Here is a 27,717-nt window from a genome sequence, read left to right as displayed (position 1 = left end):
CTGTCACCCTCAGAAGGTTGACTTCTCTTCAAGGTAGGGCAATTCTTCATGCCAAAGCCCCCTCCCAACACCACCGAAACACTGTAATCTCCCTCCTGGGGGGTGGGCACCAGGCCTTCGTGTCTGAAGGCAGGAGGGTTATCAGGACTGGAGCACTAGCCTTGAGCCCTCCCAACGCTGGTTGCAGCCCCTGTAGTTGGTGCCAATAAACCCAGAAAGAGGAAAGCCACAGGCGGTCTGCCCTGTGCGGTAGCCGGAGGGGGTCTCAGCCCATGAACATGCTCGCCAAGGCAGCTAGCTACTAGCCGGGCTTAGACTCACAGAATGGCACTTCCACTGCACTCAGCTGGTCAAAGCGAATCACAAGGCCAGTGTTGATTCAAGGGCTGGGGAAACAGACTCCATCCCCTGATAGAAGTCTCAAGGCCACATTGCAGAGGGGCGAGGGTGTGGAGCAGCGGGGCTGCCTGGGGCCCACTTCAATGATCTATCACGCTCTGCTTTGAGAATTTCTATCATCTGTTCAAGTATAACAGACCCTAGGTCTTTCTTCCACAGCTCTTATCTTTTTACTATATTTTAATGTGCCTTTATTTATATTCTCTGGGCTCTAGGGCACTGAACATATCAAGAACATATTATATACAATTTGTTCATTTGATTTTCTAGAGTGTCCAATCTGACTTTCACTGACTGCCTTACCTTTTTATTCAGCAATTATGCTTTTCATTTGAAAATAAGTTTGTATTATTTCAGACCAATTCTTTTTATAAGCATGTCTTCCTGAATGTACCTGAAAATGCAAATTAGAACTTTATCAAAGTTTCCTTCAATTTCTTGCAAATCTCATTTGAGACAGATGTTTTCTTTTAATTCCTCAGATATAATCTCTCTCCCTTTTTTAAGTACTGAATCTCTTTCCATATATGATGATTTTTCTCTAACAGATGGGGAAGTAAGTTTTGTTCAGAATTGAGAGTGGAGATGGGTTTGATTGCAGATTTTGTGAATACTTAGTTAAATTTTTAAGTTCTAGATAAGTTAAAAAGGAAACAAAAAATTGGATTTGCTGTCTTTTTACCTGCCCAGGGTAGAGTTTCCCTGGGATTTGAGAGGTACAGTCCAAAGGAGCCATGCAGCCCCCTGGCGGGGAAGCTCATTGGGTTAGAGAGTCATCCCCATGCGCCAAGGTTGTGGGTTTGACCCCTGGTCAGAGCACATACAAGAATCAAGCAATAAATGCATAAATATGTGGAACAACAAATCGCTGTTTCTTTCTTTCTCCCTTCCTCTCAGTCTAACGATCAATAAATTTAAAAAAAAAGAATCAACCAATGAATGCATCAACGAGTGGAACAACAAACTGATCTTTCTCTCTCCCTCTCCTTTTTTCTCTCTCCTAAAAGTCAGTCGATTAATTTTTTTAAAGCAGCCAAATGGACACAAATCTTTTATGATTTGTTGTGGAGCCTGAAACACAGGCTTCCTAACCTGTACCCTTGCCCTCCTCAGAGGCGAGGTACAGGACACGCCCCCTTTGCCTGTTGGGCCAGCTGGGCAGAATGAGGGCATCGAGTGCCATGGCCGGGCGCTCGAAGTCCTGGCACCAGGTGACCACCAGAGGTGCTCATGGGACTGACATTTGAACTCATCTCTTTTGATATAGCCTTTCCTCTCGTTGAGAGCTTGTCACTTTACATCTGATGTCAAACCTACAGGGCCCTTGCCCTTCAGGTGCCCACTCCAGTCAGCCTTCCCTCGTTGCACTCGCTCCTGCACAAATGTCACCCACTTCCGGCAAGTGTTGGCCTCTGTGGATGGTCATCCTTCAGAAGAGTCTGAAGAAACAGACTCTTCATTTTATATTCCTGTGGCGAATGTAATGGGGGTTTGCAGGGTGAGGAAAGGAGGGAGAAGTTCAATTGTGGGCTCAGGTGACCCCATTGTTGCACTTGGAGCTGGGAAATCAGCGCTAGAACCCAGGTGAGGCGGAGAATTAGAGCCACAGGTCCTCCTGTCCCACCCGAAAGTGTCAGAGCCTTGACGAGAGAGGACAAGGAAAAGTCCGTCTGTCTGTCTTGGCCTGTGTGCTTCATTCCCTCAGAGAAACCCACAGATGAGCTCAGAGTGCAAATTGTGAGAATAAATAAGTAACAAGATGAGTAATCCTCAGCAAAGGAGAGGCAGGCAGCACGGCAAAAGGCAAAATTGGACCAGCAACAACGTCAGATCATTGAACATCTGATCGAGGTTGTGAAATATTTTATAATAATAAAAAACATTTAAAGGACAGAAGACAAAACAAAACAATAAGGAGGAGGCAGAGTGTTAAAAGAATCACGTGGAACTTTTAGACATGAAAACATAATCACTGCAAATTTAAAACTCAGTAACGGACTATTGGACACATTGAGGAGAATTAATGAAATGGTGGGTAAGTCTGAGTCTACTGCCCCAGATACAATCCTGTCAATTAAAGAGACAGAGACTGGAACAGAAGTGGAGAAGATCAATGAGGAGCTCCCACACATGTCTGAGGAGAGTGGCTACGAATGTTTGATAAGTGATCAAAGACATGAAATCTAAGAGTAATGACTGAGAATATTCCAGAACTGATGAAAAGCAAGAGTTGTCAGATTCAGCAAACACAACCAGTCCCAAAAAGATTCTTTAAGATCTTAAATATATCAGTGTGAAACTGTAGAAGACCGAAGACAAAGAGAAGACCTTTAAGAAGACTTCTTGGAAATGACAAATAGAAGGCAGCAGACTCCTCAGCAGCAATAATAAAATCCACAAGACAAGAAAAATAATTATCACCCTAGAATTCTGTAACTCACTCCTTCACTCAAAAAAATTTAATTAAAACTAATTAAACTAAGAGTGGTTGAAATAAAATCATTTTCAGACTAATGCTGAGACTGTTACCACCAACAGACACTTTCTGAAAGAAATATGGCAGGATATACATTAGGAAAAAGAGATTCAAGCTCAGAAAGGAAAAGTACAATGTAAGAAGCTATGTGGAAGAAAGAAGTAATAAACACGATTAAGTCCAAATATGCATTGAATGTACACAATACTAATAATAATCTGAAAGACATAAAAATAAGGTGTGAACTAAAATACTAAGTAAGATAGTAAGATAGGAGAGGTATGATAAAATTCAAGGTGTGCTAAAGTGTTCGAATTTGGGGGGAAGAAAGTGTAGATAGTAGTTAACTTGGTACCGTCCAATATGTATATTAAAAAATCAAAAGTAAGCAGTAAACAGAAACAGTTAGGTATCATCTCTTAATGAGTGGAGGGGAAACATGTAATAAAAGATTTGATTACACTGACAGAAGAAAGAAAGAAAGAAAGAAAGAAAGAAAGAAAGAAAGAAAGAGAAAGAAAGAGAGAGAAAGAAAGAAAGAAAGAAAGAAAGAAAGAAAGAAAGAAAGAAAGAAAGAGAAAACATGGTCAATATAAAGTATTCAATAGATAAATAAATCCCAGAAAATTGATAGTAACAATTATGTAAAAAGATCAAAGTCTTTGATGAAAGAATAAACATTCTCAGATTAAAATTCTTATCAAAAGTTCTATGCTATATATTACAAGCAAATATTGGCCAAAACAAAAGTGGCATAGATATTGAATAAATAGATGTTATGCCAAGAGGATTATTAGGGATAAAAATGGTCATTACATGATATAAGGAACAACTGACAAGAAATATATAAAGTCTCAACTTATATAAAATCTATAAGGCAGCCCTGGAGGGTGCGGCTCAGTGGACTGAGCGCTGGCCTGAGAACCAAAGGGACACTGGTTCGATTCCCTGTTGGGGCACATGCCTGGGTTGCGGGCCAGGTCCCCAGGTGGGGGCGTGTGAGAGGCAACCACACACTGATGTTTCTCTCCCTCTCTTTCTCTCTCCCCTCTCTCTAAAAGTAAATAAGTAAAATATTTTTTTAAAAATCCGTAAGGCAGGGGTAAGTTTGGTCAACTGAAGGGACAGAAAGATGGCCTATGTGGCTCTAAACTGCCCCATCCAAGGGCATCTTCTCCTCTCACCCTATAACCTCTCTCTATGTCACCTGTCCACTGTCATCTATAAGCAAGGACTTCCAAGAGCTCTTCCCTAGATATCAGACTCTTCTGACCATTCACATCAGGGTCACCAGGCACCCACACCCAACATGTCCAAAGCTATGCTCCTTATCCTCACCTCCTCCACAGATACACTTTTCTCTCTATGGTCCTTGTCTTTGTGAGGCTGTGGTAATCAACTTATCACCCAAGCCAAAAAACTCAGCATCTTCAAGTGGACCATAGGTCTTTGGATGGCAAGCCAAAAGGTATTTGGGTATTTGTCATCTTGAATGACAGGAATCAGCAAGAAGAATTAGTTACATTTTTGTAATTTTTCTAATTATAAATAATCCAAACAAAAAAAAGTATTTATAGTAAATCTTAAAAGTTCCTCAAGATCCCAGTTCCTCAAAGGCTATCACTGTAATAGTGTATATCCTTTCAGACCTTTGAAATGCATAAGCTTGGAGACTTCTGGTCAAGATGGAGGCATAGGTAGACATGGGTTGCCTCCTCACACAACCACATCAAAATTACAACTAAACAACAGAACAATCATCACACAGAACCATCAGAAATCAAGGTGAATGGAAATCTGGCAACTATGGAACTAAAGAAACCACGTCCATCCAGACTGGTAGGAGATGTGGAGACGTGGAGACACGGAGATGAGGAATGGGCTAGTCCCACACCCATGTGTGGTGGATAAAAATTTGGAAGGAATATCTCAGGAGCAAGTGGTCCCAGCCCCACACCGGGCTCCCCAGCCCAGGGTTCCAGTGCCAGGAAGATAAGTCCCCATAACTTCTGGCTGTAAAAACCAGCAGGATTTGAGTCAGTGAAAAAAACTACTAGAGTCTCAAGCAGTTCCTCTTAAAGGGCCTGCACATGGGTTTACCCAGACTCAGTCCCTCTGAGATCCAGCACCACAATAGCAGCTTGAAAGGCACCAGTGACATATGGGGAGGAATTGAAGTGTCTGGCATCAAGGCTAGAGTTAGGTGACAGCTTTCTCCCAGACAGAAAGGAGGTAAGAGGCCATTGTTCCTTTTCTGAGCCTCCCCCCACCACCCCACCAACAGAACTACAGAGTCAGCAAGCAGGGGCCATATCTGAGACTCCATCAATCTGGCCCACATAATTTGCTGCACCCTGGTGAATACCTGAGGCTCTGCCCCACACCACACAACATAAGGGTGAACTCAAGCTGTTAACAGCGGCTTTTCCATATGAATGGCTGGTTTCAGCTCAGGTTTCATGTCTTTCTAAACCCTCTCAAACAAGCAATAGCCACCTACAAAAGTCCCTAAGCCCTGTACCTATGGCTAAGTGGCCCCAGGCCTGGCACTAGCAGCAGCCAACTTTGGATAACAGTTTGACTTTGCCTGGGAAACTCTAAGTCTAGCACAAGTGGAAGACTGATTGCTTTGTAGCTCATGCAGGGTAGCCCTGGGTGGAACACAGGTCGTAGCTGACCCTGGCCTTCACCACTGTGAAACACAGAGCCTGAGCACCCAGTGGACAGCTACAGACCACATCGGAGCACCACAACCGTGCCCCCTGCAGAGCTGATACTCCATGGGAAGTGGAGATTGGTAGTCAGTGGTCATAGCTAGTCCTTGCAACTGACTGGCCTAGGTAAACCCCTCCCATTGGCCTGCCAACAACAACCAAGGCTCAACTATGAGAGAAGGGTGTACATGGCCCACAGGAAGGACACATTTCAAGTACCTAGCTTGGGTGATAAGGGAGGCTATGCCACTGGACCCTAAAGGATACCTACTATATTAGGCCACACTACCAAAATAGGGAGTCATAACAGCTCTATGTAATACATAGAAACAAACACAAGGGAGGCTGCCAAAATGAAGAGACAAAGAAACATGGCCTCAGTGAAAGGACAGATCAAAACTCAAGCAAAAGAGCTAAATAAAATGGAGAAAAGCAATCTATCAGATGCAGAGTTCAAAACACTGGTTATTAGGACACTCAAGGAACTTAGTGAGGACCTCAGTAGCATAAAAAATCCATTTAGAAATGAAGGATACACTAATTGAAATAAAGAATAATTTACAGGGAATCAAAAGTAAAGTGGATAAATCCAAGAGTCAAATAAATGATATGGATCATAAGAAAACCAAAAACAGCCAATCATAACAGGAAGAAAAATGAATCCAAAAAAACAAGGATAGTGAAAGGAGCCTTTGAGACAACTTCAAGCATACCTATATTTGCATCATAAGGGTGCCAGGAGGAAAAGAAAGAGAGTAAGAAATTGGAAATCTATTTGAAAAAATAATGAAAGAAAACTTTCCTAATGTGGTAAAACAAATAGACATGCAAGTCCAGGAAGCACAGAGAGTCCCACACAAGATGGAGGCAAAGAGGCCCTCTCTAAGACACAACATAATTATGATGCCAAAGATTAAAGATAAAGAGAATCTTAAAAGCGGCAAGAGAAAAGTAGTTGGTTACCTAGAGGGCAGTTGCCATAAGACTGTCAGCTGATTTCTCAAAAGAAATTTTTCAGGCTTAAAGAGATTGGCAAGAAATATTTAAAGTCATGAAAAGCAGGAGCCTATAGCCAAGACTGCTCTACCCAGCAAAGATATCATTTAGAATTGAAGGGCAGAAAAAGAGCTTCCCAGACAACAAAAAACTAAAGGAGTTCATCATCACCAAACCATTATTACATGAAACGTTAAAGTGACTTATTCAGGAAAAAGAAGATCAAAACTATGAACAATGAAATGGCAATAAACACATACTTGTCAGCAATTGACTGTAAAGAACAAACTAAGTGAGCAAGAACAGACACAGAATCATGGATACGGAGAGTGTTTTGATGGTTGCCAGATGAGAGAGGGGTATGGGGGGTGGGGGAAGAGGTGAGGGGATAAAGAAGTACAAGTTTGTCACAGAATAGCCATGGGGATGTAAAGTACAGTATAGGAAATGGAGTAACCGAAGAACATGTAGGCATTACCCGTGGACATGAACAAAGGTGTGGAGACTGTCTGAGGGAGTGGGGGTGCTGGGTGGGGAGAGGGGCTAATGACAAAAAATTGGGACAACTGTAATAGTATAATCAATAAAATATAATTTTTTAAAAAAAGAAAAAAGGAGGAAAAAAACTACATGAAAGAATGAGTAAAGAAAGCCCACTGTTGAAAACTATATTTTCTATTATGTAAAATTCCATTTACTGTATTTTGCTGTGTATCATGCTCACTTTTTTGCCCAAATTTTTGAGGGAAAAATAAGGATGCGCATTATACATGGGTACTGCTAATTCTGTATCTACATAACAGTCTTTAATTATTTTATTTATGCTTATGTATTGAAAGTTTAACTCTGGAAAGCAATAATGATATCTGTATGCAAAATAATACCCTGGAATACAATCATCAGTTTTGTTTCTAAATATAAACACATAATAAATTGAATTAAAAAATTGAAAGATTTTTTCCTGAAAGTTTGGGCCAAAAACGTGGGTGTGCATTATGCATGGGAGCACATTATATCCGGCAAAATATGCTATGTACAATTTCTAGAAAAGGCAAAAGCTTTGAGACAGAGAGTAGTTTGGCGGTTGCCTCAGGCTGAGGTTTGGAGAGGGGATTGACTGGGCAAGGGGCACATGGGAACTTTTTGGAGTGATGGGAGTGTTCTTGACCGAACTGTAGTGATGGTTGCATCTGAAAGTCATCTAACTACACAGTCAGAATGGGAGAATTTTATGGTAGGTAAATTACACCCCAACAAAGCTTTAAGAAATGGTGCTGGGACTTGTACTACAAGAGGACTGATGTGTTGACTGTATCAGTGCTACTTATGGCATTTTCATTGCTGCAGCGTCTTTATGCACACGTTTTAAGTTGGCAACTATTGACAATGTGTGCATCAGGGGAACCACCACTACAGTCAAGATAGAGAACATTTCATCACCCCAAATGTCCCCTGTGTCCTGCCTGTCAGCCCCTTACCTACCACCCCTGGCCCCGGGCATGGCAGACCTGCTCTCTGTGGCTATAGATGACATTTCTCTTTATCTGAGCTCCATAAAAATGGAGTCAGACAATATGTGTTCTTTGGGTCTGGCTTCTTTTACTAAGCGTATTATTTCTGAGATTCATCTATGTTGTTGTATAGATCAGCAACTGGTTCTTTTCATTGCTGAGTAGGATTACATTGTAAAGATATATCACAATTTGTTCTTGGATATGAATAAAGTTGCTATAAACATTTGTGTAAAAAATAAATGCATAAGCTATAGGTATATATATATTCCTATTTTAGATTTTTACACAATTTGGAATGTATTATATACATTGTCCTGTTTCTTGCTTTTATCACTTAATATATAAAGACTTTCGCCCTCCCCCCTTTCCCGACCAAGATGTCTGACATGGAAGATGATTTCATGTGCGATGATGAAGAGGACTACGACCTGGAATACTCTGAAGATAGTAACTCCGAGCCAAATGTGGATTTGGAAAATCAATACTATAATTCCAAAGCATTAAAAGAAGATGACCCAAAAGCAGCATTAAGCAGTTTCCAGAAGGTTTTGGAACTTGAAGGTGAAAAGGGAGAATGGGGATTTAAAGCACTGAAACAAATGATTAAGATTAACTTCAAGTTGACAAACTTTCCAGAAATGATGAACAGATATAAACAACTATTGACCTATATTCGAAGTGCAGTCACAAGAAATTATTCTGAAAAATCCATTAATTCTATTCTTGATTATATCTCCACTTCTAAACAGATGGATTTACTGCAGGAATTCTATGAAACAACACTGGAAGCTTTAAAAGATGCTAAGAATGATAGACTGTGGTTTAAGACAAACACAAAGCATGGAAAACTATATTTAGAATGGGAGGAATATGGAAAGGTTCAAAAAATTTCACGCCAGTTACATCAGTCCTGCCAGACTGATGATAGAGAAGATGACCTGAAAAAGGGTACACAGTTATTAGAAATATATGCTTTGGAAATTCAAATGTACACAGCACAGAAAAATAACAAAAAACTTAAAGCACTCTGTGAACAGTCACTTCACATCAAGTCTGCCATCCCACATCCACTGATCATGGGCGTCATCAAAGAATGTGGTGGTAAAATGCACTCAAGAGAAGGTGAATTTGAAAAGGCACACACTGATTTTTTTTGAAGCCTTCAAGAATTATGATGAATCAGGAAGTCCAAGGCGAACTACTTGCTTAAAATATTTGGTCTTAGCAAATATGCTAATGAAATCAGGAATAAATCCATTTGACTCACAGGAGGCCAAAGCATACAAAAATGATCCAGAAATTCTTGCAATGACGAATTTAGTAAGTGCCTATCAGAATAATGACATCACTGAATTTGAAAAGATTCTGAAAACAAATCACAGCAACATCATGGATGATCCTTTCATAAGGGAACACATTGAAGAGCTTTTGAGAAATATCAGAACACAAGTGCTCATAAAATTAATTAAGCCTTACACAAGAATACATATTCCTTTTATTTCTAAGGAGTTAAACGTAGATGTAGCTGACGTGGAGAGCTTGCTGGTGCAGTGCATATTGGATAACACTATTCATGGCTGAATTGATCAAGTCAACCAACCCCTTGAACTAGATCATCAGAAGAGGGGTGGTGCCTGATATACTGCACTAGATAAATGGACCAACCAACTAAATTCTCTCAACCAGGCTGAAGTCAGTAAACTGGCTTAACAGAGAACAAGCTTTTACAGACATACTTAAGGCAATAGTGCAGAGATGTAATTCTTAAAAGAACTGGGAACGGCAAAACTACTGTCGGTTGATGTGTCCTGAAAATTATTGGAGTTAATGGCAGAAGTGCTTTTTTTGATCAACTGGTTTGTGTTTTGCTGCTGCATTTATCCCAAGAAAAACAGCTTTAATCTCCAGAAGAAAACCAAAATGCCATGGGACTTATGCTGTATTGACATCTTGCCCTAAACATACAACATCATAGTAATTTGTCATGGGCAACATGACCAGAGAGAAGATTTTTGTCATGATTTTAAATACACTGACATGCTACTGTTGGTTAAATTTAAACATGTTTTACCTACAGAAATTCTCTCACAAATAACCTGCAATAACTTGAAATGCATACCCTTTTGAACACTTCCTTTTCTCATGTATAAATTAAAACGTTTGCTGCAAAAAAAAAAAAGACTTTCATAGTAATTTTTTTAACGTGTATAATACAGAGTCTGGCAGAAGTAATGCCTGTTTGATGGTAATAATATGGGTGTAATAATTTATAGTTTTAATTTGAACATTTCACTTATAATGTCATATAGTGTGCTTCAGTGTGATATTGTTATGTTACAGAATTACATGCTTATGATTTTGTAATAAGAAAGGGGGTGTTATTAGTGCTGGCCCCTGTATTTCATTTTATGACTGTACCTTAATTCATTTAACAAATCTAATGGACATATAAAATGTTTTAAACGTCCCACTTGAGGAAGCAGCTGCAGTGAAGCACTCTGGATGTTCATCTTTGTGCAGCTGAGTGAGGAAACCTGCAGAATAAATTTCTCGGGGTGGAACAGCTGGGTCAAGGGATATTCACACTTAAATCTTTGATGGATGCTACCAGATTGCCTTTAAAAATGTTTCCTAAATTTACCCCTTCCCCACCTGGGTATGTATTTTTCTGCCCACTTGATTGGGGGGCTCAAATGTTGGAGAAACTTTAGTTTCAGGTCATAGCTAATAAGCTTAGTAATCAATGAAGGTAAAAAGCTATTGTTTCGGAAACTGCGGGTATGAACCACCTCGACTTCAAGGAGATGGAAGCAGTCCCACTTTTGTGCCTCAGGAGGTCTCCAGCAATCAAGATGGCATCTGAGCCACGGTGCTCCAGGGGGAGACGCCCAGGACCCAGATGAAAGAATGCTGTAGCTTTTTATCTGATTCGATTTTCCCCCAGATTTCAATCCCCGTACCTACACTTTTCTTCTCCTTACAAAAAGGGTCAGCTGAAACCACCTGAATGAAGCGCCATAAAGATTCAACCCCCGTCTCTGCTTATCGAGCCTGGCAGGTCACAGGCAGCAGGGACGCTGGCTTTTCCAGCTTCAGTCTCACCAGCATTCAGCGTTATCAATCTTCAAATATGTTTTGCCAGGCTGACAGGGGAAAATACATTCTTGTTGTTTTAATCTATATTTTGTTAGTTTGAGCACTGTGTTTCTCTATTTTTAAAAAGTATATTTCTAGTTCAAGTCTTCTGCACATTCACTATTGGGTTTTTTTTTGTTTTTTGGGGGGGTTTTTTTGCGTTGTAGAAAGTTCTTTATTCATTAACCCTATTAATCTTTAGTATGTAATAAATACTGAAAATGTTTTTTCCATTTGTCATTTGTACTTTAGTTTTATTTACGATGTCTTTTGCCTCACAGAAATTTTAAATATTTATGCAGGTAAACGTTTTCCCTCATGACTTCTGGCCTTATTTTTATTTCACCACATTGATTTTAATGATCTGTTAATGATTTTACTCTCTGGTTAATCGTGACTTCCTTGAGGGCAGAGGCTGCCTCTTTTGCATATTTCCAGATCCTGATGCCAGAAACTACTCACGTCCCCAGCCTTGGCCATGATAAGTGCTCAGTAAATAAACATACTTTAAAATTTTATTGAATTGCCAGAGTTCAGAGTGCTATAAAATAAGCAAACACCGAAGATTTGATTTTAAGGCTGCGGATGAGGGAAAAGCTCTACAGTAAGCTGGCCTCCAAAACCCAAGTGCAGGGTGAGCCAGGAAGCGTAGTTTCGCCCAATAGGTGGAGTGAGGTCAGGGTCCCGTTCAACTGGCAGTAGAAAATTATTTTAAAAGATCACAAGAAATGTGTTCTGCATGTGTTTCATTTTAAAAGATGTCTTGTCACAGAATTAGCTGCTTTCAGAATCGGAGTTCAGTATGGAAGAGTCATACTTGAATATAAAAATAGTCATGGCTTAATACAAAAAGTCAGAATTTAATATAAAACTGACAAAGTGGGGAGGTCAGATGACAATCTAGATTTCATGCACACCGAGTATTCCAAGAGCTACTTTAACCGTGGTGACTGTCCCGTGTCTGCCACTCGCAGGCCGCGCATGCGCGCATCGCCCGACTCACGGGGAGGAGAGGGAAGGCAGACGCTTCAGCGCCAGGCTTACACAGCCCAGCTCTTTAAAAAATGCTCTAGTTGTTTACATCCTTTCTGCTGCTTCATAAAACTTGGGAAAGCTGCATGGCTTTGAGAAAATCCCTTGGCCTCAGTTTAGCTACTTTAAAAACAAAGGGGTCACCGGGTGACCTCAGCAGCTGCTTCTAAACCGACAAAGGTCAGGAGTCACAGTCTTCTGTGAAATGACTTCCAGGGCCCTGCCTCTGCGGGATTCCCTTGCGATCCCATCGAAGGTGTGAAGGCGAGCCCATCACAGCTGTTACCAGCTGCTCTGTGAAGCTGCTCTGGGAGCCCCCAGGAGTGACAACACCAATGTCTCTATGAGTTAAATTAAATTCCAGGGTCTGGTGTGAAGCCGGAATGGGCCTTGATGTTTTTATCTCTCCTCCGCTGGGTTCCTGCGGGGCCTGTCGCTCAGCTGAACTCGTAGGAGGGAAGGCAGGTGGAGTGGAAGGGGCAGTCTTCTCGCTTTAATTTATGTGGGGTTTAGAACCATCTTATCATATAAATCATGCCCTGGTCACTTCCTAAAAAGACTCAAGATAATTTATTAATTCACTTGAATAACAGGTACTCCGTGCTGGCTCTGTGCCAGACCCCACAGTGGAGATGAAAACACGTGAGATGGGATGAAGCCCGTGTCTGCAGTGGCATCCCAGAGGCACCGGGTGCAGAGGCAGAGGGAAGGGCGAGCAGCCTGGATAGTCCAGAAGTGAGCCCGGTGGGGAAGAGAGAGGGCGAAGGGAGCGGCGGTCTTGAATGCTTTCAAAGAGGCAATGTGTCATAGTGAGTAGGAGCACAAGCTTTGGAGACGGATGAGATGGGGTCCAACCTCTGCCAACCTTGTTTTCCTCATAGGCAAAGTGGGGTAACAGAACTTTCTTCGTCCAGTTGTTGGGGAGATTAAATGAAGAATGCAGAGAGAGCGCCGAGCACAGTGCCCAGCCCATGGCGAGCACGAGCACACAATACACGGTCACCGGTCACTGTTACAGTGGTTATGCAAGGAATCACGGACACGGGCTTCATTGTCAAAGATGGCGCTGTGTTCCTTCTAGAGATAAGGAAACAAAGGCTCTGAGAGCTCTTGTCATTTTCCCAAGGCCACACAGCTTGGAAGGGGCAGAAGCAATATTCTAACTAAATTCAAAGCCCATTTTCTTTCCACTGCTGTGATGCCTCTGAAGGAAGTCCCTCAGAAAACCTGCGATTTGAGTTGAGTGGTAAAGAAAGAAGTTCTGTGGTGGAGGTCAGGCGTGTGACAATGCTGGGCACAGGGGAGAGCCTGTGCGGCAGTGCAGGGGCAGAGACGGAAGGAGCTGCCTGGGGCTGGGGTGGAGGGGGAAGCTCGTGATGCTCTGAGTTTCCGACACTTCCCTCAGCAGAGGAGGGCGAGGCAGAGGCCACGAAGGGAGACCAGATGGGGGACTCAGGGATTCCGCCTCGTTCTCGGCCCATCCTGAAGCTGAGCCCTCACGACAAGTGGGAATCAGAGCCCCTGCTGTTTCACGTTCTGGGGACTGGTCTGATGGACCTGTGTCCCTGGTTCCTGTCTGACCAATATTATGTTCATTGCTGAAGGCTCTCTGAGTTTCCTCTCTCCACTGTACCCTACTCCCAGACTCCAGAGATTTTGTGTATGTTAGTGGGCATGTTGGTTTTAAACCAACAGAAGAGAGAATCCAGATAAAGAGGAAAATACCTCACACCCTGACCTCAAACCATCCCCCAGAGCTTGCTTTAGGGCCTCCAGGTGAGGGAAGATCTGAGTAGAGCCGGTTCTGGATTGGGAGGAGTCCCCAGCCTGACCGGGAGACAGAGAGCCAAACTCAGCATTATGGTCAAGCGGACCTTAAAGTGAGTCAGGGCTTCTGTCAGCGGCAGTACCAAGGAGCAGAGCGGGGTTTTAGCCCCCTCGACATCTCCACCAGCCTATTCCCATTCTCTGGTGGTCTTTCAGCTTTTTACAAATTGAGTCCAAGTGTTTTTGGTCAGGCAAAATCGTGTGTGGTATCCAGAATTCTAGGATGGCCCTCAATGACCCCACCCTTGTACAATCCTCTCTCCTTTCAGTGTGGGTAGAACCTATAAATATGGTATCACTACTGGGATTATGTGATATGGCAAAAGGGAGATTTGGCTGGGTGGTCCTGATTCATTGAGTTATCCCTTTCAAAGCAGAGCATTTTTTCTGGGTGGTCGCAGAGGAAAGAAACCGGTGAGACCTGCCCCCGCTGGCCCGGGAGAAAGAGAACTGCTGTGCTGTGAACTGCCAGCGCACAGAGACGGGCTGCGGCTGCTGACAGGGGGTCCCCAGCTGACGGCTAGAGATAAAACAGGGATCGAGAGTCTTACAACCTCAAAGAGTCGAATTTGGCCAACAACCTGAATGAGCTTGATAATGAATTCTTCCCCCAGAGCCTTTAGAAAGACATGCAGCCCAGCTGACCCTGAGCAGGGAATGCAGCCTGGCTGTGCACGTCGGCTCGGATGCCTGACCTACACAACTGTGTGCTGATAAAAGGGTCCTGCTTTGAGCTGATAAATCTGTGGCCATTTATTATTACGCAGCAATGGAAAACTAAGACAATGATTCTCATACAAATATAAAAAGAACACATCCATTACTGTATTTAACTCATTAATTAATGGGGGATCCGTAAGCTGCGTAACCACCGTTGGAAGGAGGAGCCACAGAGCTGCACACGTGGGCATTTAGGAATGTGGAAATAGACGCAAAAACAGTCGATATCCACAGAGCAATGAGCATTGCTGTTCCAAAGGTCAAAATTCATTTGAATTTCTATGGATAGGGATAAATGCATTATCAGTTTTCTACAATTTTTAAAGCTACAAGATAGCTCTAAAACAATGAAAGAAGCAGGTTACCTGTAAAAAAAGGTTATCCAAAAGGACCAGATAAAAATTATCTAGAAGTGACTAGAAGGCCTTCCAGTAATCTTTATTGCCCAATTTAAAAGAAGCTCACGGTTTTTCTTGTAAGTGGAAATGAAGCTTCAAGTTAGGTCACCACTGCCACATCCCTCACCCGAGTATTGCCACCACCAAATGCTGTCACACAGGGACTGTGGAGTGGCCCCAGGCAGGGATTCAGTGAGGCCCAGGGCTGGAAGGGCTCACGGTGGGTAAGGGAGAATAGGTAACAGCCCCATCATGTTGCTACGGAAACTGAGGCCCAGAGAGGAAGGGCATCAAAACCGGCACCACTCAGGGAATCAGTGGCAGGAATGATTCTGAATTTCCTCCCTTCTCATTCAGGGTTTGCCTTTTCTACCACCACCTCCCCGTCTCAGGAGGGTGAACTTTGGGTCCCCCTTCTCTCCCATGTGGTGGTCCCATCTCCCCGCCTCTGTGCGGGGCTTGGATTTTGACTAGGGGATTGGCTATGACCTCAGATGCCCGTGCATGTCCCAGCTGCAGACCACAGTCCCAGGCCTCTGCAGAGCCTGCCTGACCCAGCATCCCCAGCCCTGACCTGCCTTTGTGCACTGAACACATTCCTGCCCATCTTTCCTTTTCTCGCTCCAGCAGCCTGATAGCCCCCAGAACAGCGCTAGACGTGACTTGCCCAAAACTGCTGTTCCAGGGCCACCTGCTCTGCCTCCTGGGCTGCCCACCCTGGCCACCCGCCTCTGTTGGTTTCCCACTGGCACATGGGCTTGGGAGTCATCTGGGAGGCCAGGCACGCCAGTCTGCCACAGCCTCTTCCCAAGCCCTCCTCCTGCCCAGTGCCAACTACTAGAGGGGGACAAGCCACGGATGCCAGGTCAGGCAGCTGGCTGGCAAACTGGCCACCTGCTCGGCTCACAGAGCGTCAAGTTTTTGTTTTGCTTTGCCTTTTGAATCCTGGAGCTGAGACTCAGAGCTGAGAGGTTTGGGGGAGAGGCTAGTCCAGCCCTGCCCTGTCCAGACCGTCACTGAAGCCCAGAGAGGGCCGTGCTCATTGCCTGGGGGCCTGGGGCTGGCATGGGGCCTGCCAGGTCCTGCAGGGGTTCAGCACTGAACACCCTGACAGTCTGCTCCTTGGGGGCTCCTGTGGGTGCAGGTCACAGGGGAGTGGGGTGCAGGTTGATGGAGGCTTTTGGATTTGCTAAAGAGGCAGAAGGGCTGGAGAGGCTGGGTTCTGAAACTTGTGTGACATCAGTGTCTGGATTTCTGCACCCTCAGCCCCTTCCCTGTCCCTGTGCCTCGTGTTCCAGGCCCAAGAAGGAGCCACATGCTGTTTCCCGGGCATGTGACATTCTTCTACCCCACCGAACCTTCCATCCTGCTCCTGCTGCCGGAGCTGCCCTTGCGTGACTCCTGCCTGTTCCAGCATTTGGACCAAGCTCCATATGCGTCTTGGCTCTCTTGCTCCCTGTCTCACTGACTCCTGTCGCTGCCAGTGGGGCTCACCTGCCTCCTTTCATACCCTGTCACCCCCTTTTCAGGACCCGGATACCTGGTTCCTCTCTTTATCCACCTGTCTACCTCCCCATTGGCATGTGAGCCCTTTGGAGGTGGCAGCCGCACATTATTTACCTCCATATCTGCACGCCTGTGCAAGGTCAGGCACTCAGTGTTTTGTTAAATGTTTGCTGAATATGGGCCACACTCAGAAAAGGGGCAAATATCTTCAGTGAGATTTACTAAGGCTTTTGTAAGCCTCAAATGTATGTAATTATGGAGAAACATATGGAAATAATACAACTAAACTTAAACATTTACCTTGGTTAAACATATCATGATACAGAAATGATCTTAAAGACTATTTAATGAGTCACTGATCTTAAAATGGAATCTCATTTTTAAACATTTTAAGTACATCCTATTTATTGAGATTGTAATAACTTTTTAAAAAGGTCCAGATGCCTTGGGCAATTCTTGAACACGAATATTTTTGAAATTTGTTAAACGTTTTTTTTTTTCCAAAGAGAGTGAAAGAAAGAAGAAAAGAGAAGGGAAGGAAGAGAGGAAGAAAGCAGGGACGGGGGAAGGAAGGAAAAGTTTGTCAGAAACAGCCCTTGGGTTTCCTTCACGGGGCTCACCACACTCATTATAGCTTTGGGGCAAATGACACCACATCTCTGGGGCTCGGCTCCTTCGTCAAAAGCTAGAGCTGGATGCTGTAATGAGAGAAATCCTGGGTGCTGGCAAAGGATCGGTGAGTTACCTTTCAATTACCCTGGACCAGCCGTGGAGAGGAAACTTTCTCTTTTAGGAGGAACACGAGGCTGTCAGCACTGAGAAAAACCTGGAACGACAAGACTGTCCCAGAAGGGCTTCAGACGCCAGCCTGCTCTGCAGCCTCTGGGTACGGGCCTTGGAAGCCAAGCCTCTTCCTTCTCTGGGCCCGGTCTCCAAAGTGAGGGTGGTGGGCCCAGTAAGTCCAAGCTCACCTGCCACTTCCACAGCCTGTGAACCCGCCTCTGGCAGGCTGATTGTGGGAAAGCAAATAGATCACATCAGGGCCGGAGAACATTCCGGTGCCCAAGCTTTCCAGGGGACACCTTTCTCTTTCCTACAGCTTCCCCAAAGCTATAGAGCCAGACAAGTCGGCCAGCTGCCAGGACCCCCGATTACCCCTCCCATGTTTTGGATCCTTTTTTTCCTTCATGCCCAGAAATTGTCCAGCTCATCTCTGACCTGTCAGCATGTTCCTCACATCTGAAAACAGCTGTTGGAAAGTGAAATGGCTGGACCTACGCAACGGGGAGGAGTTATTGATCTGATGCTAGAGCCCCAAGAAATGCACACAACTCCTTTCATGGGTTATATTACAGATCTTTATTATTCCTAATTATAAAGTAGCTTAACAGTGTCTCTGAAGCAAAGGGAGGGTAGAGGTGGACAGGAGTCCAGGATTCACGTTGCAGCACAGCTGGAAAAGGCAAGGACGCTTCTGCACAAGTATGGGAATGGTCAAACCGATGGGCCGATGAGCCAGGACTTGCAGACCCGAGCTCTGAGAATGACTATGGGTGGTGCCCACACACTGCATTCACAGCCCGTGGCTGAGCCACACCCCCTCAGCATCTGACGTGGATTTCTGCTCACTTATACCTCCCCTGTCCTGGGCATTAGGTTTTTGTGAGACAGTTTGGACAAAGCATGCTAAGTGGCACTGTGACAAATAGAGGGATTGTGAGGCTAAGGCCATGGTCAGGGGAGCTTTCACAAGACCAACATCTGGATATGCTCCGTGTGTAAATATAGGCAGGACTCAGCTGAGTTTTCTCTTCATTTGTTCGCAGAAGGGGAGTGCATCAAGTATCTCAGAGGCTGGCATTTGAGACCTGTAACCTGTTGGGTGGCAGATGGGACACTGAGAAGTGACATTGAACTGTCACTTGCCCGAGATCCCACAGCTGGTGAGAGGCAAAGTGCGAGTGGCAGCCAGCGATCTGGCCTGACCTGCTCCTTTCCATGCCCCTCCACTGGGCCTCCCCAGTGGTCCTGACCAGCATGGCTCAGCTGGTTGGACATCATCCTGCAAAGCAAAACATTGTCAGTTCGATTCTTGGTCAAGGCACATGCCTGGCTTGCAGACTTGGTCCCCAGTCGGGGTGCAAGAGGCAACTAGCCAATCTTTCTCTCTCACATCCATGTTTCTCTCCAACCTTTCCTTGCTCTCTAAAAATAAATAAATAAAGTCTTTAAAAATAACAATAATAAAGTCCAGAGACTGGAACCGCACACGTGCCGTGTCCTGCAGCCAGGACTTGGGCCAGGTCTGTTGGACTCAGCACCCATGTCCTTTATCCCAGCACCCTGTCTCACAAGGAGAAAGCACCAGGAGGTCAGACCTCTTCTTCCTGTTCATTCTGTCACCGAGGGCACTCAACAGCATTTGTGGCTTTGATGGTAGGAGTTGAGCAGGGTCAGAGACCAGAGCTGTCCAAGGAAAAAGGACTGATGGGGGTGGGAGCAGTGCAGAGGGAGGAGACATTTAGAACCCCCCCCAGGGCACTGGGGGCAGAGGCAGGGCCCTGCTCACCCTCAGGGAGCCCCATCAAGGGTGCGGAGTGAAGTGCAGCAGGTGCAGGCATGGTCAGGCTGCCTGCTGTGTGCTTCCCCATCGGAGTCAACTGGTCAACCCGAGCTTACATCAATGTGCTGCTGTGATAGCTGTTGAGACTAGAATGCTAAGATGCAGGAGGAAATAAGAGTGGATACAGGACCTCAAGGCATCAGGAAAGGTGGAAGAGCAGCCCTCTGCCCAGCTCACCTCCAAGCATTCTCCCCCTGATGGCACAACCCGCTGTCGCTGGGGCCCCATGTGGGTCCTCTCCTGCAGCTGCATCCCTCACCAGCCTGACTATCCCTCACTCCCACCAGGGATGGAGTATGGCCAGACTCCTGCCCAACACTGTAAAGGATGAAGCCACCTCAGCAAATGGGAGGCAGAGAGGGGTTTCCAGGGGTTAGTCCTGAGTGTGCTGCCTCAGAGTGGGGCTACTGGAGCCCCCCAAAGAGCTCAGGCTGCTCACAGGAGCCAGGGACTCTCACATGACCTGGATGGATGGAGGAGGACAGGGCGGTGTTAGGAGACCCCAGAACTGACTGTGGGAGCCCGGGGGCCTCACGGAGGAGGGCTTCAGTGGGGCGCAACTCCTCACTTTGAAACTGTTCTCTGGTGTCCAAGGTTCTGGAGGACCCACAGGGTCCCAGGTAAGGGTCCTCTGAAAGCCCCAGGCTTCTGGTGGTACCTGACCGCACCCACTATTCTGTTGCAGGAGTGGGGGCAATAGAAGAAGCCCAGAGCGTGGCTGTGACTCACCCAGAATGTACAGGTTGGTGGAGCAGACTGAAGAAACCCCAAGCAGCCAGGACTAGTGCCTCTGGACCTGGTGAGCTACTTGTGTGGACACTCTCAGCCAGGGAGGGGCAGTGCCCAAGCTAGGTGACAGGGCTCATGGGGAAGCTGGCGGAGCTGCAGGAGGGGAGGGGAGGAGAGAAAAGGGAAGGATGGGAGGGAACGGAAGGGGCTTTGATTGTGGAGAAGATGGTCATTTCTTGGCACACCTTGGTGATATGATGTGGAAGCTGTAGTAAACAGGAAGGAGAGGCAGAAGGGAGATGTCCTTGAGCAGAATAACCCAGCTGGCATGGCACCCCACCCTCCCCGGGGGCAGGGATGAGGAGGGAGAAGGGAGAGAGACCAGGAAGGCTCCAGAAGGAGGGCTTAACAGTGCCCATACCCAGGACCCACCTGGGATTCTCCAAAGGGGCTTTGGGAGGACTCCTTTTGCATATCCATGCCCCGGACCCCACAGAGACAACTGGGGATGCAGCAGGCGGACGGGTAGGTAAACAGCAGCCACAGGGGCTGCCCTCTCTTGCTTGTGTAGACTCAAGGAGGACTTAGACCAGAGATGCTGCAGGGAGGCCACAGGGAGCAGTGAGCAGAGGACAGGAAAATGAATCTTCCAAAACGTACACAAGTGTATCAAATGGACAGCACCCACTTTACATCCATAACTCTTGACACAAGAGGGTCTGGGAGATCGGGTCTTACATGCCCAATCTCTCTGACTAGGAGGAGGGTTGGATGGAGTTGAGCGAGCCACTCCACAGGATGCTCCGGGGAACCGTCTGGGAGACATGGAAAGCTCCAGGAGTTCACACACAGAGGGGTGAGGCCACAAGGACTAGAGGCCTATCTAAGAGCACACGGCAATCAGAGACGGGCGGGGTGAAGAAGCCGTGACTCAGCCAGGCCTGCCCTCCCAGGTGCAGGGCGTGAAACAGTCCAGCTGCTTGAAGCAAGAAAATGTTCTTTGTGCTTCGTGTGGAAGGTGGAGAGCATTAGAGGCAAATGGGGAATTTCACTCCAAATGCAGTTGAGATCATATCTTGGCTTTGTTCCCCACGAATGCACAGTTATTTGTATTTCAGCATAAAATTCTAACTCTGGGGACCTGGTTAACAAAGGCAGTGCTGGACGCATTCCCCCAGAGGCCAGCCAGATGGAAAGCCCAACGGAATTTCGCTTTGAAGTGCTCTGTGTCATCTGACTCATTTGCAAAAGAAATGAGCTTTATGGGATGTTCAAATGTTTCCAGACATAACCGGTTGCCCCCAAGCGAGAATAAAGTTATAATCTCTCCTTCACCTTGTGCATACACAGGCGGGCATGGATGTACACAGGCTGTTAGAATCAAAATCTACCTCCTCCCCAGGCTCTGCGGGGGGCAGGTGGGAGAGGGAATCAAAATAAAAACACCTCGGATCCAGAAATGATGGATTTGTTTTTTCCTCACTCTGACAGTGGGATCAGAGCAACTCTACGGCTGGTCTAAGGCATTGCACATTCATTTGTCATTAGGATAATGCAAAATCGGTGCCGAGATGTGCTCAGTCATACAGCCTCAAAGGCTCTGGGGTGTCAGGGGAGGAGCACAGATAGATGTGGGTTCTAATCTCAGCCCTGCTGATTTCCAGCTGTCTGACCCTGCAGAATAGCTCATGCCCTCTGAGCTTCAGTTTTCTTTCCTGCAAAGTAAGCATTAAAAATGTTGATCTCACAGTGTGGTGATGAGGAAGGCGTGAAAGGGCTTCAGAAACCATAAATGCACAGATTAAGATCCCCCCTCTAGAAACCTGGTGATCCTATCACCCAAGTGACCTGGCCTGCCCTCGAATACAAAGAGTCACCTTCCCCTGTAGTGCCTTTGCCTACGTGTCCCCTCTGCTTGGAATGCCTTCTCCTGCCTGTTTCCCCACATCCTTGCCGACATCTGCTGTTATCCTTTTTGAGGGGCAGGGGCTGAGCGGACGTTGCTGATTTGGTAGGGGGAGAGTGATGTGGGGGCATGGCTATGTTCACTAGTCCAAGCAACTTGGCCTCTCAGACACCTGGAACACTCACACTGAGAGGCCCTCAGGGATCACTCAGTCCTGAGAGGCCGAGGGGCCAGGCCCCTCAGCAGGGTGGGCTGAGGAGCCCCGTGGCACCCAGGCCACTTGGCAGTGCCCACACTGGCAACATTCTTGGGCCTCTTCTGTTTTCCTTATTGTGTTAGCCAGTGCTCTCCAGAAAAACAGAACCAGTAGGATGGACACTATGGAGACTGGCAGATCAACGTCTGCAGAGCCAATGTCCGAGTTCGAATGCCGAGACCAGCACGTTGCTGTAGAGCCTGGAAGAGCTGGTGCTCCAGTGTGAAAGTTCTCAGGCAGGAGAATTCTTTCTTACTCAGAAGAAGGTCAGCCTTTTATCCTTTTTCTTTTTAAGATTTTTAAATTTATTTTTAGAGAGAGGGGAAGGAAGGGAGAAAGAGAGAACAATGTGAGAAATATTGATCAGCCGCCTGTCACACACACCCCAACCAGGGACCAAACCCATGACCCAGGTATATGCCCTAACCTGGGATCGAACCACCGACCCCTCATTTTGTGGGATGATGCCCAACCAACAGAGCCACACAGGTCAGGGCAGTCAGCCTTTCGTTCTAGTCCGGCCTTCAACGGAATGGATAAGGCCCACCACGTGAGAAGCGCCACCTGCTTTACTCAGTCTAGTGATTGAGATGTTAATCTCATTGGAGAACACCTTCTCAGAAACATCCAGAGTAATGTTTGGCCAAGTATCTGGGCATCTGATGGCCCAGTCAAGATGCATAAAATTAACCATCATATATATTCATGAAGGTTGAAAATCTTTTAGGAGTTAAACAAGCAGGGGTGTGCCTATGAGGTGGATATTTAAAACACAAAGGAATTTGGAGAGGGCTGGCTTGGCCTTTTTTTAATTTAAGTATTTCTAAGGGAGATGTCCAGTTTAAAATGTCGCTCGGCCAGCATGCCCCTCCCAGCCCTACCCCGCACACCATCGCAAATACAGGGACAAGGACAGAGCGTCACACGTGCGCAGAAGACTAAGGCAGACAGAGAGTGACTCCCTGTATCTGAGAGAGCTCTCAGTAATGGTAAGACAGGTGAGGCAGACAGAGGAAATCCTTCCGCATTCATTTCCAGAAACAGAATTGCTTAAAACACATGGGAAGCTCCTTCACTCCTCTTTCCACTGTCTGACCCCAGAGTCACACAAGAACAGCACAGGCTGCTTTTTGGGGTGGCCACAACTTCAGTGCCCACCCTGAGAACACCATTTTCCCACTTAATTTTTGCCCAGAATCTCAAAGAAAGTCTATAAACCACAGGGGAATTAGAGCAACAATGAGATGCCGCTCACACCCACCAGACTGGGGGGAAAGCCTGGCATCACCGAGTACAGGAAAGGACATGATCTCACCAACCGCCCCCACACCCCGAAGGCCAATGGTAAACTCTCTGTCGTCCTCCAAGGCCTATCAACCACACTCGACGCACTGAATGTCCCCTCCTCTTGGAAAGACTTTCTTTCTTTTTTTTTTTTAAGATTTTATTTATTTATTTTTAGAGAGGGGAGGGAGGGAGGGAGAGGGAGAGAGAGAGAGAAAGAGAGAGGGAAAGAGAGAGAGAAACATCAATGTGCAGTTGCTGGGGGCCATGGCCTGCAACCCAGGCATGTGCCCTGACTGGGAATCAAACCTGCGACACTGGTTCACAGCCCATGCTCAATCCACTGAGCTACGCCAGCCAGGGCGAAAAGACTTTCTTCATGTGGCTTCTGGAAACCACACTCTCCACCTTCTCCTCTGCCGGGTGCTGCTGCTCCGTCTTCTTTTCTGGTTCCTCCTCCTCCACCACGTGTCACCACTGATGTGCCCCCAAGCCCAGTAGCTGGGCCTTTTCTCTCCACTCTCCACCCGGAGATGACGTCTTCGATCTCACAGACTTAATGCCCTCTGGTCGCTCACTATTCCAAAATGCACATCCACACCCAAACTTGCCCCTGGGCCCCAGGCTTGGATTTCAAACCACCAGCTCAACGTCTCCAGAACTGTCTCTCACTTCTCATGTCCCAGACCGGTGTCCCAATCACCCCCCACCAAACCCTGCTGCACACACACCCCCACCAAACCCTGCTATACACTTCTCCCTCTCACGAAATGGTAACTGCATCTTCTCCCAGTGGCTCAGACCAGAGGCCTTGGACTCGACTTGAACTCCTGAAGCAAACTCTGTCGGCTGTCCTTTCCACGTACATCCCCGATCTGACTTCTTCTCACCACATTCATTGCTACCGTTCAAGTCCAAGCTGCCATCTTCACTGCCTTGGGCTATCTCCACGGCCTATGACCTGGCCTCCCTCCTTCTACCCTAGTCTCTTACGGCCTGTCATCCACCGACACCGGAGTGGTGCTCTTAAAGTGGAAATCAGATCATGACAGTTGCTCAAAACCATCCATGCCTGTCATTCCATTCAGAGTGAAAGTCAGGTTCTTCATAATCACCCACAGGGTCACTGGGACTTGGCTCCATTACTCACTAACCTGCTTGCCCTCTCACTCCACTCTCACCACACCGGGGTCCCTGCTGCCCTCTGAACCCTCCAGGCACTCTGGTCTCAGGACCTGTGTCCTGCCGCCCCCAGACATCCCACTCTCCTTAATTTGCCTTATTTCCCTTTAAAGCCTTTCTCACTTCTAAATGTACTATGTAATTTATTTATTTATCATGTTTATTGTCTGTGTCCCTCCATTGACATTGCCAGGAAGAATTTCAATCAGGAATGAAAAACAGGCAAGGGAAAAGAAAACAAAACATTAGCCAAGATTTCAGCCATAAGACCAGCCTGGTTTAAGAATAGTATTGGAAATGTAGAAGCTAAAGAATTTATATTTATGACCCATGGACATGAACTAAGGAGGGGGAATGCTGGTGGCGGGGGGCATGCAGGGCAGAGGGGAATAAGGGGGGGGAGAATTGGGACAACTGTAATAGCACAATCAATAAACTATATTTTTAAAAAAAGACCAGCCTGGTAAAGACCCCATGGCCACCACCATTGAATCCCAGATACGTCACTTGTGCAGTTGGCATTAGCCCTTGGCCACTGCTGCTGGCCCTGATGACCTTGGAAACTGTGTTGCCACTATTCGGGGCCAGAAGTGGGTTGTTCAAGGCTCCTGCTTCTTTGTGTCAATAGACTCTGTCCCAGGCAGCTGCATCAGCTTGACGGAGTCCAGGCCCTAGCAGCAAGGGAGGCCAGAAAAGCAGGTGTTGGGCACACTCAGTGCCAGGCACAGAAAGAGGGTTCAGACACTGAGCAGCCAAAGAAAAATGTCTATCTCATTGGGGGGTATTAGGTCACGAAGGAAGCCCAAAATTTCCAAAAACTTGGAATTGTAGAGGCCACCTCCTCTTATCATAATCTAATGAACCAGAGCTGTTCTGTTGAGCAAAGCGAATTCAACTGGACACAAGCAGAAGTTGGTTCCTGATGTCCATCACACAGGTTCTGTATAAATTACTTCTGCTCCGACCCTTGGATTAAATCCCAGGCATGTCCCACAACGTTTCCTGGGATCTCTGGATAAAACAAACAAACCCAGACCACCTCTACCATTAGATACGAAAATTATCTTGTCTTTTTCAGTAATTAAAATGTACCCCAACTTCAGTTAAAGCTTCTCTCCTCCCTTGCTCGGACCAGCAGGGCCTGGGGAGCCTGCTGTGGGGGAGGTGACATGGGTGACTCTGTCACGCTTCCCCTCCTTACTCTGCTCCCCTGGCCTCCCAGCCTGTGGCCCCGGGCCCCTGCAGGTGGGGGCCAGAGGCAACCAGCATTGGGGCAACTGCACAGTCTGCTGTGGCGGGTGCTGGGGTTGGTGTCCATGGGCTTGGCGGCACTTGTGTGGGTTTCACAGAGACGTCCCCAGCCAGGACCCCACAGTTACAATCTCCAAATGAATCTCGTCTCTGAATGGTAGCCTATATCTCCAAGTGGCTGCAGCTGACTCAGTCCTGAGCCTTGGGCTAGCTAGTTGTCCATTCCCCCCACATTATCTTTGTTGGGTTCATCACTCCTCCAAGGGGACTTTCGGGCAAAGTCCTCATTAAGATATCCCCAGGTTGCCCTGGCTGGTGTAGCTCAGTGGATTGAGCACGGGCTGTGAACCAAAGTATCGCAGGTTCGATTCCCAGTCAGGGCAAATGCCTGGGTTGTAGGCCATGGCCCTCAGCAACCGCACATTGATGTTTCTCTCTCTCTCTTTCTCCCTCCCTTCCCTCTCTAGAAATAACTAAATAAAATCTTAAAATACATCTTTAAAAATTTTTTTTAAAAAGATAGCCCCAGGTCAAGTCTCCCCCTCATGACCAGCAGAAAATGTGCGCCCCCTTCTGTTGGCAGAGGTACAACTCATCCCTGCGCAGTGCTTTCTCTACGCCTCTCAGGTGGATGGCCTAGGCCTCGTGGCTTTGAATCTCCCAGGAGACAGGCATTCCCAGTGCCCTGGCCTCAGACTTTAGGGGCCAGACTTACGAGGGGACCAGGGGAAGCACTCATGCTGGTGAAGGAGGGTAAAAGCCTCCCACAGCTTTCTCAGAGAAACCTTTTCTCCCAGACTCTTCACTCTCAACCCTTTTCTGTACCTGAGGTGCATGCTGGACTAAGGGGGCAAAACTCGGCTTCCAGGTGCTTCCTTTGCAAGACCTGTGAAGACGGCCTGGCTCCTCACTTCAGAACGTGACGCTTTTATGCCCAGACTTTGGGGCTTCAGCCAGACCGAGAGGGAGTCCCTATTCCGAAGGATTTAGTTCAGTAATAAGAAAATGAAAATATTATACATTAACACAGTTAGTGCTGTCCTTGGAATAAAGTTTGTAGTTTATTTTTAAAAGAAACTATAAACGTTGGTCACATAAGCATTTCACTGGAAAAGTGAGAAAAAAGAGTCAACAAAATAAATCTGTGGGGAAAGGAAGAAAGTAATAAAGAGGAGAACAAAAATGAACACATTCCATAACAAAAACCTAGTAGAGTAATTAATAAAACCAGGAGCAGTTTCTTCAAAAAATCCAATAGATTGTACACACTTCAGAAAAAAAAGTAATCGAAATAAAATGGGGAAAACAGAAAATACCACATTAAAGTTGAGAAGGGTGATAGAACCAAAGGCACCAGTGAAGTTTTATAAGTATAAGAGGACACTATGTATATCTCCATACTAAGTATCTTTAAAATTGGGGGAAATTGATAGTCCTGATAGAAAATATAAATTGGTGAAGTTAACTGACTAAAGAAAATAAGAAACTGAAAGAAAACAACACAATTATTGAAGGACCGTTCCCAAAGAAAGCTAAGAGATCACACGGCTTTATGAGCAAATTTCTCTAAATCTCCAAGAAACAAAGAATTCCTGTGCTGTCTAAACAGCTCTGAGTCAAAGAAAAATATGGAAATCTCTTCAGGTCTTTCTATAAACCCGGCATATCCCTGATTACCAAGCCTAACAGGTCAGATAGAATACACCTGCCTATAGACTTTAAAATTCCAAATAAGGCAATAGCACATACAACACAGAAGTACATTAAAA

General features: G+C 46.1%; 1 protein-coding gene across 1 annotated transcript; it reads left to right on the top strand.

Moving 5' to 3' along the window:
- Positions 1–8,459: 8,459 nt before the first annotated feature.
- Positions 8,460–10,267, top strand: LOC114506590 (COP9 signalosome complex subunit 2-like). The gene is given in 2 exon segments (XM_036021945.1): positions 8,460–9,247; positions 9,249–10,267. Coding segments are annotated over 2 exon segments (1,332 nt in total). The 5' UTR covers positions 8,460–8,476; the 3' UTR covers positions 9,810–10,267.
- Positions 10,268–27,717: the final 17,450 nt, after the last annotated feature.

The sequence above is a fragment of the Phyllostomus discolor genome, chromosome 3 (genome assembly GCF_004126475.2).
Source record: "Phyllostomus discolor isolate MPI-MPIP mPhyDis1 chromosome 3, mPhyDis1.pri.v3, whole genome shotgun sequence".
Classification (NCBI taxonomy): domain Eukaryota; kingdom Metazoa; phylum Chordata; class Mammalia; order Chiroptera; family Phyllostomidae; genus Phyllostomus; species Phyllostomus discolor.
The sequence above is the reverse complement of the archived record's forward strand: the minus strand, read 5'-3'. Positions and strand labels throughout refer to the sequence as shown.